The sequence below is a fragment of the Erinaceus europaeus genome, chromosome 1, assembly GCF_950295315.1.
Source record: "Erinaceus europaeus chromosome 1, mEriEur2.1, whole genome shotgun sequence".
Taxonomy (NCBI): Eukaryota; Metazoa; Chordata; class Mammalia; order Eulipotyphla; family Erinaceidae; genus Erinaceus; species Erinaceus europaeus.
The window spans coordinates 24,578,721-24,592,655 of NC_080162.1; the positions used below are offsets into that span (position 1 = coordinate 24,578,721).

Consider the following 13,935-nt stretch of genomic DNA (forward strand, 5'->3'; position numbering starts at 1 on the left):
TGAAGTAAGGAGGTGAAAGACAACTATTGGATGGTTTCATTCATATGTGGAATACAGAGAGGTGAAACCTACAAGCCTAAGGCAGCCTAACTTTGAACTGTGTCTAAGACTTTATGACAACTTTGGTGGTTGTCAGTGGGGCTGGGGGCACAGAACTTTGGTGGTGGGCATGGTGGGGAAGTGTACCTTGTAATGATATAATAGTAAACACAAGGGCAAATATATAAAAAATAAGCAATGAGGAGCCGTTTAGTGGCTTACCTGGTTAAGTGCACACATTACAGTGCTCAAGGACCTGGGTTCAAGCCCCCGGCCCCAACTTTCAGGCAGAGAGTTTCACAAGCAGTGAAGCAGGTCTACAGGTGTCTCTGTCTCCCTCCTTATTCCCCTCTAAATTTCTGTCTTATCACATAAAAATAAAATAAAGGGAGTTCGGGCGGTAGCACATTGGGTAAGCGCACGTGGTGCAAAGCGCAAGGACCGGCTAACGGATCCTGGTTTGAGCCCCTGGCTCCCCACCTGCAGGGGAATCACTTCATAAGCGGTGAAGCAGGTCCGCAGGTGTCTCTCTTTCTCTCCCCCTGTCTGTCTTCCCCTCCTCTCTCCATTTCTCTCTGTCCTAAAGCAATGAAAAAGTTCGTGTTAGGGTGATCAAATCTCCAGTCGTGTGTTTGTAAACTATATACAGCAGTTTGGAGAATGTTGAGGTGATGGGTGGGGGCAAAGAAGGAACAGGAGAAATAAACGGGAAGTCTTTTCTCTCCTTACCCTCCTGGGCTAGGTGGTGAATGACAAGATTGTAGCGAGTAACCTCGTGACGGGTCTACCCAAGCAGACCCCGGGGAGCAGCGGCGACATCATTATCCGAACCAGCAAACTGCTGATCCCCGTGACCTGCGAGTTCCCTCGCCTGTATACCATTTCTGAAGGCTATGTGCCCAACCTTCGTAATGCCCCCCTGGAAATCCTGAGCCGCAGTCACGGAACCTTCCCCTTCACGCTAGAGATCTTCAAGGACCACGAGTTTGAAGAACCTTACCGGGAGGCTCTGCCCACGCTCAAGCTTCGGGACTCTCTCTACTTTGGCATTGAGCCCCTAGTGCACGTGAATGGCTTAGAAAGCCTGGTGGAGAGCTGCTTTGCCACTCCTACTTCCAAGATTGATGAGATCATGAAGTATTACCTTATCCAGGATGGGTAACTATGCCATTAAACTTATTTTTTAAAATATCTTTTTATTTGACAGAGAGAAATTGAAAAGGAAGGGGGAGATAGAGAGAGGGATAGAGACAGAGAGACACCTGCAGCCCTGCTTCATCATTCCTGAAGCTTTCCCCCTGCAGGTGGAAACTAGGGGATTGAACCCAGGTCCTTGTGCACTGTAATGTGTGCGCTCAAGCAGGTGCACCAGTGCCTGGCCCCACCATTAAACTTTTTAAGATCTCCACATCTGGCCTCTAAGATCACAGGATTATTCAATAACATCCTAGAATCTTGTGACATTCTTGTAATCTCATTATTTGAGAAACCGTTTATTGATATTTTGGAGGAAAAAAACTGATGGAAGAGAAGGAAACAAAACAAGAAAAAGGTGAGGAGGGTATCTAAGTCTAAGTAGACATTATTTCATTAGGAACTTTATGGTGTCTTTTTAGGTCTTTCTACTTGCTTGCTGCATATACTGACCCAGTGCAGACTATTGTGTACTTTTGCTTTCAGGTATATATTTTGCCCTAATTTATGGAAACATGTGAACATATGCCCTATCTCGTGGGACCTGGTCTATATCTAGGTTTTGGGACTTTGTTAGGATGTGAACCACCTGGAATGGAAATAGAGAATCCTATGAAAGGAAAGGTCTCACCCAAGTAATGAGGCTGAAGGGTTGACATTCCACGCCTGATGTCTCTGGACACAGTCTAAAGTGAAGCATGCTGAGGTGGTACTCACTGCATTGATTAGGTTGGGATCAGCAGATGTAATATCATATGGTATGAATTGAGAGAAGCATGCAGGAAAGTGAGCCCCACCTTAGAGGTTCCAGGACTGGGGAAATACAGGCTCTCAAGGTTCCTGCTGTCTTAGGGTTCAAAAAGACAACAGATAGTTATTGGTATAATCAAATTATTTGGGTTAACTTTGAAAATCCCTTTGTTAGGATTTGCTGTATCACACACAACATCACCATAATTTATCTCCTTTGACATTATTTGTTTATAACTGTGTCTTATAGAGTAATGCTACCAGTTGCTTCTGTTCTGCCTTCTGTTCTCCTTTAAGAGAATCAACATTTCAAAGACTCAGGCTGTGGTCTGTGCATTAAAAAGTTTGAGACATTCAATCAAATTTTACTCCTCACATATTAATTAAATAGTGATCTATATGACTAAAAGTTAATATGAGTGTACATAAACACAATTCCCACCACCAAAAAGGCTGTGTCTCATCCCATCCCATCCCCCCCTCCAGCCCTTGAAGCTGAACATCTACCCTCACCCTCAACTCAGAGATATTTACTTTGGTGCCCTACTCCAAACTCAGTCAAATCCTGCTTTGAGTCTCCCTTTCTGTTATTCTCATCCCAGACTAGTCTTTGTCTTTCTGACGTAACTCACTTAACGTAGTTCCTTCTAGCTCCATCCAAGATGGGTCAGAGAGGGTGGGTTCATTGTTCTTCATAGCTGCGTAGTTTTCCATCGTGTATATATACCACAGTTTTCTCAGCCACTCATCTGTTGTTGGGCACCTGGATTGCTTCTAGGTTTTAGCTATTATGAATCATGCTGCTATGAACATAGGTGTACACATATCTTTTTGGCTGAGTGTTATGGAGTCCTGGGAGTAGATCCCCAGGAGAGGAATTACTGGGTCATACGGAAGGTCCATGTCTAGCCTTGTGAGAGTTCTCCAGACTGCTCTCCACAGAGGTTGGACCAATTTACATTCCCACCAGCAGTGCAGAAGGGTTCCTCTGTCCCCACAGCCTCTCCAGCATTTGTTGCTGCTGTCTTTTTTTATGTATGCCATTCTCACAGGGATGAGGTAGTATCTCAGTGTTGTCTTTATTTGCATTTCTCTGACAATCAGTGACCTGGAGTAATTTTTCATGTGTTTGTTAGCCATTTGGATCTCTTCTGTACTGAACATTCTGTTCATATCCTCTGCCCATTTTTGGATGGGGTCATTTGCTTTTTTGTTGCTAATTTTGCTGAGCTCTTTGTATATTTTGGTGATTTGTCTCTTATCTGATGTATGGCATGTGAAGATCTTCTCCCATTCTGTGTGAGGGGTCTCTTTGTGTGATGCTTTCTTCTGCTGTGCAGAAGCTTTTCAATTTGATGTAGTCCCATTGATTTGTTTCTGCTTTAGTCTTCCTTGCAATTGGGTTTGTATCATCAAAGATTTTCTTGAGGTTTAGGTGGGAAAGTGTTTCACCAATATTTTCCTCTAAGTATTTGATAGTTTCTGGTCTAACATCCATGTCCTTGATCCATTTGGACTTGACTTTTGTTTCTGGTCAGGTAAAGTGGTTCCGTTTTATTCTTCTGAATATTTCAACCCAGTTCTCCCAGCCCCATTTATTGAAGAGAGCCTCCTTTCACCATTTAATACTTATAAAAGATTAGATGTCCATTGGTGTGGGGGTTTAGTTCTGGGCTTTCAATTCTGTTACACTGGTCTGTGTGCCTATTTTTGTTCTAGTACCAGGCTGTTTTGATGATGATGACCTTATAATATAGTTTGAGATCTGGGAGTGTGATGCCTCCATTTCTGTTTCTTTTCCTCAAGATGGTTTTGGTGATTCTAGGTATTTTCTGATTCCAGATAAATGATTGTAATTTTTGTTCTATTCTCTTAAAGAAGTTTGGTGGAACTTTAATGGGTATCAAGTTAAATTTGTATATAGCTCTGGGGAGAATATTCATTTTGATGATATTAATTCTTCCAGTCCATGAGCATGGGATGTGTTTCCATTTCTTGGTATCATTTTTTATTTTCTTAAATAGTGACTCATAGTTTTCAGTATACAAGTCTTTTTTTGGTCAGGTTTATTCCTAAGTGTTTTAAGTATTCCTAGGTATTTTATAATTAAGTATTTTATAATTTATAACTATATATTATATATATTTATAATTAAGTATTTTAAGTTTATTCCTAAGTATTTTAAGTATTCCTAAGTATTTTATTAATTGTGCTGCAACAGTGAATGGGAGTGATTTCTGGATATCCTCTTCTTTGGATTTAGTGTTTGCATAAAGAAATGCCACTGATTTTTGTACATTGATTTTGTAGCCTGACACCTTGCTATATTGCCTAATAACTTCCAATAACTTTCTGCTGGATTCTTTAGGCTTTTCTATGCATACTATCATATCATCTGCAAAAGTGAGAGCTTGACTTCTTCCCTTCCAATCTTTGATTCCTTTTTTTTGCCTCCAGGGTTATTGCTGGGGCTTGGTGCCAGCACTAGGAATCCACTGCCCCTGGAGGCCATTTTTCCCATTTTGTTGCCCTTGTTGTAGTTATTATTATTGTTACAGCTGTTGTTGTTGGATAAGACAAAGAAAAACTGAGAGAGGAAGGGAAGACAGAGAGGAGGTGAGAAAGACACCTGCAGACCAGCTTCATCACTTATGAAGCGACCCCCCTGCAAGTGGGGAGCTGGGGACTCGAACTGGGATCCTTATGCCGGCCCTTGCGCTTTGCGCCATGTGCACTTAACCAGCTGCGCTATACCACCCAGCCCCTGTAATATTTACTTTTCTGTATCTTTGGATCTATGACCACAGGCACTTTCGCTGACTTCTATCAACCTCACAGGATTTTCAACATTGAATCAACTGAGTTTTACTTAATTTAACTAATTTGGGCACACTGGGTTTTGCGCCTGTGTGATTCCACTGTTTCCAGAGAACAATCTTTATTCTTTTAATTTTGGATAAAGATGGAGGGAAGGAGGGATGGAAAAAGGAAGGGAAGAAAGGATGGAGGGAGGGAGGAGGTGGAGAGAGTAAAAGGAGAGACAGCACAGTTCTGCTTCCCTCTTCATGAAACTTCCCCTGGTTCCAGTCAGTGTGTTCCCACATAGTAGTGTGTGTCCAACCCAGTCCTTGTGCAAGGTGTGTTTTCTATTGGGTGATCTCTCTCCCAGCACCAGAGATTCATTTTAAAAAGTAGTAACCTCCTACTGGGAGTATGGATTAACTTGCCAATGCCCATGTTCAGCAGGGAAGCAATTACAGAAGCCAGACCTTCCACCTTCTGCACCCCATAATGACCCTGGGTCCATACTACCAGAGGGATAAAGAATAGGAAAACTATCAGGGGAGGGGATAGGATATGGAGTTCTGGTGGTGAGAATTGTGTGGAGTTGTACCCCTCTAATCCTATGGTTTTTGTCAGTGTTTCCTTTTTTATAAATACAAATTTAAAAAATAATAAATAAATAAATAATTATTTCTTCCTTCCAAAAAAAAAAAAAAAAAAGTAGTAACCTCCTCCGGGGGTCGGGCAGTTGTGCAGCGGGTTAAGCGCACATGGCGTGAAGCGCAAGGACTGGAACAGGGATCCCAGTTCGAGCCCCCGGCTCCCCACCTTTGGGGGAGGTCCCTTCACAGGCGGTGAAGCAGGTCTGCAGGTGTCTTTCTCTCCCCCTCTCTGTCTCCCCTCCTCAATTTCTCTCTGCCCTATCCAACAACAACATCAATGGCAACAATAATGACAACAACAATGTCAACAAAATGGGAAAAAATGGCCTCCAGGAGCAGTGGATTCCTAGTGCAGGCACCAAGCCCCAGCAATAACCCTGGAAGCAAAAAAAAAAAAAAAAAAAGTAGTAACTTCCTAGTCCTTTTCTCTCTATTCTACTCTAATTCTAATTGCTTTAATGCCAGCTCTTATTATTTTTCACCTAGACAGCTAAAATAACTCCCTAACAGAGCCTTCTAATTCCCAGCTCTTAAATCTCAGTTTCACAGAGCCCCTGAGCATAGTTAAAGGAAAATGAATTATATATTACACATAAAATTTATGTTGTATATTATGTGCAATATCAGGTACATTATCAGGTATAATATACATTTGTTTATAATGCTTAGCAGAACCCTGACGTCAACCTTAGGTTGGCACATTTCCTTTGGTTGGTAACTGAACTGTTTACCAGGAGCAATTCTAACTTCATATTCTTGTAACCATCTTAGTTATTTTCCGAAGATGGAAATTGTATCCTTTTGTGCTGCATTGGATAGCCAGTAGTATTGTAGTGACATCTAACCTTTTAGATTTCTTTTTCTTTTTTTCTTTGCATTCAGGGTTATCGCTGGGGCTTGGTGCCTACACTACGAATCCACTGCTCCTGGAGGCCATTTTTCCTTTTTGTTACCCTGGTTGTTTTTATCGTTGTTGTGGTTATTATTATCGTTGCTACCGATGTCGTTGTTATTGGATAGGAGAGAGAAATGGAGAGAGGAGGGGAAGACAGAGGGGGACAGAAAGATAGACACCTGCAGACCTGCTTCACCGCCCGTGAAGCGACTCCCCTTGTAGGTGGGGAGCCGGGGACTAGAGCCAGGATCCTTACTCCGGTCCTTGCTCTTCGTGCCACGTGCACTTAACCCACTGTGCTACCGCCCGACACCCACATTTTAGATTTCTGACCACCTTTATGTAGTCTTCAGAAAATTTGAAAATAGAAAGTTTCATTTTTAGTCACATATTTATTACTAAATAAATTAGGCCAGTGGTCTGGGAGATTGTGCAGTGGGCAAAGCACTGGACTCTCAAGCATGAGGTCCTGAGTTCAGTTCCCCGGCAACACATGTACCAGAGTGGTATCTGGTTCTTTCTCACTTATCTTTCTAATAAATGAATAAATAAAATTTAAAATAAATTAGGCTAAGATTTTACTTTAGGGAAGGAGAAGATTTCTGCTTTTTTTTTTTTTTTTTTTTTTGCCACCAGAGTCATCACTGAGGCAGTGCTTGCATGTCCCTCCCCTCCATTCCCAGTGGCTTTCCCTCACCTTTTCCTTTTTTTCCTCTCTTTTCAACAGAAGGTAGGAATCGGAGATAAAGAGAGACACCTGCCGCACTAGTTCACTCATCATGAATCTTCCCCCTTTCTGGGGGGGGCGGTCAGTGGTGTGAACCTGAGTCCTCATGCATCATGCATGGTGACATGTGTGATTAACCAGGAGAGCCACCACCCAGCCCCCTTGTTTTCTTTCTTTTATTTCTTTTTTTTTCTATAGCTTTGAGTATTATTTGCATGCAGTAAGTATACTTTTTATGGTTCTTTAAAACTAATTTTTGTTATTAATAGTATGTTTCAAGATGGTAGGATTACAATGTAAGCATACATATTTTATTTTTTTATTTTATTTATTCCCTATTGTTGCCCTTGTTGTTTTTTTATTGTTGTAGTTATTATTGTTGTTATTGATGTCGTTGTTGGATAGGACAGAGAGAAATTGAGAGAGGAGGGGAAGACAGAGAGGGGCAGAGAAAGACAGACACCTGCAGACCTGCTTCACCGCCTGTGAAGCGACTCCCCTGCAGGTGAGGAGCCGGGGCTCGAACCAGGATCCTTACACAGGTCCTTGCGCTTTGCACCACTTGTGCTTAACCCACTGTGCTACCGCCAGACTCCCTAAGCATACATATTTTAAATGTGCAGTTTGGGACCAAGGATGGTAGCTCAGTGGAAGAGTGCATACTTCACATGTAAGAGTCTCTGGCTTTAATATGTGCCCCCTAAGAGTAAATATACAGTTTAGTAATTTTTGATATTTACACTTGTAAAGCCATTGCTACAGCCAAAGTTGTGAATATTTTTTTCACCGCAATAATTGTCTCTTTCATTTCAATTTACTTTTACTTTCCTTTTTTTCTCTCATTCTTTCTCTATTTCTCTGTCTCTGTCTCTCTCTCTCTCTGCCTCTCTCTCTCTCTCTTTTTCTTTTTGCAAGAACACTGCTCAACTCTTGGCTTACAGTGGGCAGGGTATTGAACCTAGGACCTGGAAGCCTCAAGCATGAGAATCTGTTTGCATTACTTTTATGCTGTCTCCCCTACCCTCAATCTACTTTTCACAAAATAAATACGTAATCAAACTCACTTGAAAGACAGCAAGCTGAAGTCTCAATAAAATTTGTCAAGTTTATTTGTGATTTAGTCTGTCAGTTAAGGAATATCTACTTTTTGTTCTGGACAGTTCTAACAAGCTGTGCTATTTCATTCTCTAATCTTTACCAAATACTAAATAATAAAAAAGAAAAAAATGTGCTGACGGGAAAATTTTAAAAATTTTATACTCCCTTGCTCTGAACCTATGCTTCCCCTCCTAGAATCTTGTGTTTTCTTTCTGTCTGCTTCTTTTGGGGGGTGGAGGGTGGGGTTGACAAGTTACAGTACATTTATTGAGACTTGGGTGAAGTTTCTCGCTTGAAGTCCTGCTGCATGATGGTGGAAAAGGTCCTAGGCTGGGGGTGAGAGTGTTCTGTCTGATTCTACTTGTACGCCCAGATTCCATGGGTTCATCTTGTCCACCACGCTTTACTGGATTTCATCCAGTCTGAATCAGAACCCTTTCCTTCTGCTTTCTCAATGCCTGGTCTGTAGTTAGGGCCATTCAATAGTTGCCAGATAAAATTGTTGATTGAGCACTTATCATAAAAGTAATTTGGAGCTAGACCAGAACCCTAATATAAATACAAAAGTTTATTTAGGGGGTCAGGCTGTAGCGCAGTGGGTTAAGCACACATGGCACAAAACTCGAGGACCGGCATAAGGATCCCGGTTCGAACCCCCGGCTCTCCACCTGCAGAGGGGTCACTTCACAAGTGGTGAAGCAGGTCTGCAAGTGTCTATCTTTCTCTCTCTCACTTTGTCTTCCCCTCCCCTCTCCATTCCTCTCAACAACAACATCAATAACAACAATAATAATAACCATAACAATGATAAAAACAAGGGCAACAACAAAAAAGGAAAATAAAATATTTTTTAAAGTTTATTTATATTTAGAAATTATTTTTATTATTCATTAAATTTATATCAAGCTGATTTCCCTTGATAATTAAAATATATGATTCATCTCTCTCTAGTTTAAGTTGGAGTATGCTCTAAGAAGGCCAAATAATTTAAAGAAAGTCTATTCAATGTACAATTAGAAAGTTAATCTTAGAAAAAGAGATCTACTGAATTTCAGAATCAAATATTGAACCATTTTAGATAATAGATTACTTTGGATTATCTTACACCATTATTACTTTCTTATAACATGAACTTGGAGTTAACAGGACCAAATAAAGAATCAGAATTTTTCCTGGGTTCTATTCTGTGTTGTGTTAGACTGTGACACTCTGTCTGCTTAATTTTCTATTTTAAAGGAAAATAATAATGTTTTTTAAATTTTTTATTATCTTTATTTACTGGTCAGAAACAGCCAGAAATCAAGAGGGATGAGGGTGAGAAAGAAGGAGAGAGGGGCTAAGTGGTGGCACACCCAGTTGAGCACACATGGCGCAATGCACAAATACCCAGATTCAAGCCCCTGGTCCCCACCTGCAGGGGGAAAGCTTTGCAAGTGGTGAAGCAGTGTTGCAGGTTTCTCCCTGCCTCTCTCCCTTTCTACCACCCCCTTCCCTCTCAATTTCTGGCTTTCTCTATCTAATAAATAAATAAAATACTACAAAAATATTTAAAGAGAGAGGGGGGAAAGAGACAGAGAGACATCTGCAACACTGCTTCACCACTCACAAAGCTTTCCCCCTGCAGGTGGAGATCATGGGCTCAAACCCAGGTCCTTACACACTGTAACATGTGCCCTCAAGCTAGTGTGCCAACACCAGCCCCTAAAGAATAATATTTCTTTAGATAAAGATAAATTGAAAACCTTTAGGCACTTAGATAAAAATTTCCATCTTAATATCATGTTACTATTATTATAGATACTAAACTATAAACTTGTTGATGTCATAAGCCTTTAAAATCTTTATATTCTCTGAAGTACCAAGCAGAGATTAGATATACAATACATATTTATTGCAGGACAAAATTGGGATGTAGTATAAATGAATTTTGCCTCAAGAAAAAAAAAAAGGAAAGGAAATGAGAACATAAATACAAGAAATACTGGAAGTTGCATTATATATCTAGATCCTCTTTGGGGTAATGAAATACGATGATAAAAGTAATACAGGCCAAGATATCTTATTTTAAAATAATTTTACTGGACTTTTTAACTGCACTGAAACAGCAGTTAACAAAGGCCTAGAAAGCTATCAGTAAAGCATGGGAAGCAAGTATCCAGTTTCACAGGCTTTGACGTCTGATCCCCACTTTTTTGTGTGGCTTGGTAGACAGGAACTATTAAACATCCATAAAAAGGAAACTAGACCCATAAAAAAGTTTCTTAATAGTGGAAAAGATAGTTCAGATTATCAGCCTTGAAGGAGAAATGTTTCATTAATACTAAATTTTGGCCTCAAACTGGATAATCAGAACATTTCTTTTCCCTAGCTAGAGAATAGTTCTGAAATTGTAACCCCAAGACTCTATCAAAATATAATTTAGCATTAAGTTTGAAAAAAAACAATCAAAAAAAGGAACTGAGATAATTTAGAGGCAAATGAAGTTCCTCAGAGAGAACCAGCTATTGGCCTGGAAACTTAGATCTTTACAGAGTTCTTTGATGCACAAATTGGAATTTGTTCAACTTTGAGTCCCCCTCACCCCTTCAAGGATTAATGTCTACTAGGTGTCTAATAAATATTCACACCACTCAAACATTCCTCTCAGATCAAAGAAGCCAGACCTTCCACCTTCTGCACCCCACAATGACCCTGGGTCCATACTCCCAGAGGGATAAAGAATAGGAAAAGTATCAGGGAAGAGGATGAGATATGAAGTTCTGGTGGTGGGAATTGTGTGGAGTTGTACCTCTCTTATCCTATGGTTTTTGTCAGTGTTTCCTTTTTATAAATAAAATTTTTTTAAATGAATATGAATGCAGAACTTCTGAGATATAGTATAAATTAAAATATAGCCTTTCTAGCAAAAGTTGTCTTGGAAATATTGTTCTTGTTGCTAATACTTTAACATAAGAACTTAGCAAGAGGGTTTGGTGCCCAGTTTTGGAGTTAAGGCAAGTGAGAGATGGAACAGTTAATGAGCAGTGCTCTGTGTGAAAATGCCTTCATAAGGGGGTCACTGCATTTTGCCTTCATTCTCCAAATGCTTGAATCCAGCCCAGCCTCCTCCACCCAGCTTGCCTCGCCTTGGACTGGACACACATTGGACTGCTGTTGTTTTTTCCCACCTCTGTTTTAGTAATCAGGTCTTATATTTTCCCCTGTCCTACTTTCAGCTGTGTTTCAGATGACTCAGTAAAGCAGTACACATCGAGGGATCACCTAGCAAAGCATTTTCAAGTTCCTGTCTTCAAGTTTGTAGGAAAAGACCACAAGGTGAGCTGAACACCTTTATTCTGTAAGCCCTGCCCACCCCATCCCACTACCCTTAGCCTTCCTGCTTGTTGTCCCAATGTGATGATATTCTCTGAAGTCCAAGGTTAAAACTGTTACCGGTCCTGTGAAAAAATACTCTTAACACTAGTTAAGAATGAAGGTTACGGTTATCTGCTCTGCCCAATAAAGCAACTGTGCTTATTCAGAGAGAATATTGTATGAGCGTTAATTTAGAATCCTTGTCTGAAAGCATGATTAGTCTGTGTGGAGGTCATACAGCAAAGTATATGGACAGAAACGTCACAGCGCAGACAAATAGTGAACTATTCAGTGAAGATAGGACTTAAAATGCCAGTAAGAAAGATTATAAGATGCTATTTATTACATATAAAAGTAAATGTTAGATGACAGAGAGAAGTATACAGTGATAATATAAATTGGTGTGCTTTCAGAAAAGGCTGATCCTAGTGGAAGCTTCATGAGCAGTGGAGCAGAACTGTAGTTCCTACCATTCTCTCTGTATCTCTCTCCCTTTCTGTCTTTCATTCTCTATCTAAAAACCATGGGGGCCCAGTAGTAACTCTAGTGGCGATATCAACACAATACAACACAAGACAAAGCAATACAATATAATGAGAGAACTTTTTCCACACTGATTTCTTCTTACCGATAGCTATATCACTGCTCCTAAAACAATTGCTAACCATGATGGCTAATCTTCCTCTTCCTTTTTTACTTGACAGAATATTTCGGGAAGTTACTTAGAAGAAGTTTGAAGAAATAACTTGTTATGCTATACAGAAATGTGTGGGAGTCAGGGTTATTCCCAGACTTGGATGCAAAGAAAGATGAGCATATTGTCAGACGTCTTCACAACAGTCTCTGGTTCTTGAACAGAGACAGAAGCTAGGAATGTGGGTTTTAGTGTTTTTAATGTAGTGCCAGGGTTGCGTCCAGTGCTTCATGCATGTGACACACCTCCCTGGTCTAGTCTTTTTAGTTTTATTTCATTTCATTGCCAAGGTAGTTGCTGCATGACTCTGTCACTCCCAGTAGATATTTTTGTTCTTTCCTTTAAATAGAGGGTGGGAGACAGAGAGAAATAGGGAAGGAGAGAGGCAGAAAGAAGAACAGATATCACCACACCACTCCACCATTCTTGGAGTTCCCCAGCCCCCTTTGCAGGCCCCAGTCCACATCCTTGAACATGGTAACATGGGCTCTGCTCTCACTCTTTTTCTCTGAGAAGGGAAGAGTGTATGTGACCAAAGCACCAGTCCACCATCCATGTAGTGCCACTTGTTTTTTTTTGGTTGTTGTCTCATGTGGGGCCAGGATTAACAGACACAATGCAAAGCACAAGGACCACCTCAAGGATCCCGGTTCGAGCCCCTACCTCCCCACCTGCAGGGGAGTCGCTTCACAAGCAATGAAACAGGTCTGCAGGTGTCTATCTTTCTCTCCCCCTCTCTGTCATCTCCTCCTCTCTCCATTTCTCTCTGTCTTATCCAACAATAATAGCAGCAATAGCAACCACAACAATGAAAAAAATGGTCTCCAGGAGCAGTGGATTTGTAGTGCAGGCAACAAGCCCCAGCAATAACCCTGGCGGCAAAAAAAAAAAAAAAAAAAAGTGCTGTACTGCTGAGCTGCCTACCTAACCACTAAATGTGGATTCTATCTTTACTTATTAAGACCTAGACTTTAATATATATATATATATATCATGAAGGCAAACAGCAGTCTGAAACATGCAGTGCTGGGGAACTGAACTCAGGATCTCCTGCTTACTAGTAAAGAGCTCTACCCACTGGGCTACCTCTCAGGTCACTGAATACGGACTTTTTAAAAAAAATTTTATATTTCTTTATTTTCCCTTTTGTTGCCCTTGTTGTTTTATTATTGTAGTTACTATTGTTGTTGTTGTTATTGATGTTGTCATTGTTGGGTAGGACAGAGAGAAATGGAGAGAGGAGGGGAAGACAGAGAGGAGGAGAGAATGAGAGACACCTGCAGACCTGCTTCACTGCCTGTGAAGCGACTTCCCTCCCTGCAGGTGGGGAGCTGGGGGCTCGAACTGGGATCCTTATGCTGGTCCTTGTACTTTGCACCACGTGCACTTAACCCGCTGCGCTATTGCCGGACTCCCCAGATTTTTTTTTTAAGTCACCCACATGACTCCATGAGTTTGCCATTTTTTTTAAATAGTTTTTTTTTATCTTTACTCATTAGATAGAGACAGTCGAAATTGAGAGGAAAGGGGGAGATAGAGAGGGAGAGACAGACACCTGCAGCCCTGCTTCACCACACGCGAAGCTTTCCCCTACAAGTGGGGACTGAGGGCTCGAACCCGGGTTCTTGTGCAGTGTTAACATGCACTCAACCAGGTGCACCATCACCCGGCCCCGAGTTTGCCATTTTATTACTAATTGCACAAAGTTAAGCATGTTCCTTGACCTAAGCCTCAGTTT

The 13,935-nt window shown here is 41.0% G+C and overlaps 1 protein-coding gene across 1 annotated transcript in view; it reads left to right on the top strand.

Moving 5' to 3' along the window:
* Positions 1 to 13,935, top strand: part of OIT3 (oncoprotein induced transcript 3) — a 35,113-nt gene that overhangs the window by 19,816 nt on the left and 1,362 nt on the right. Inside the window, exons 7-8 of the mRNA XM_007539414.3 lie at positions 782 to 1,197; positions 11,365 to 11,464. Coding sequence (XP_007539476.1) covers positions 782 to 1,197; positions 11,365 to 11,464 — 516 coding nt within the window. The remainder of the gene's footprint in view (positions 1 to 781; positions 1,198 to 11,364; positions 11,465 to 13,935) is intronic.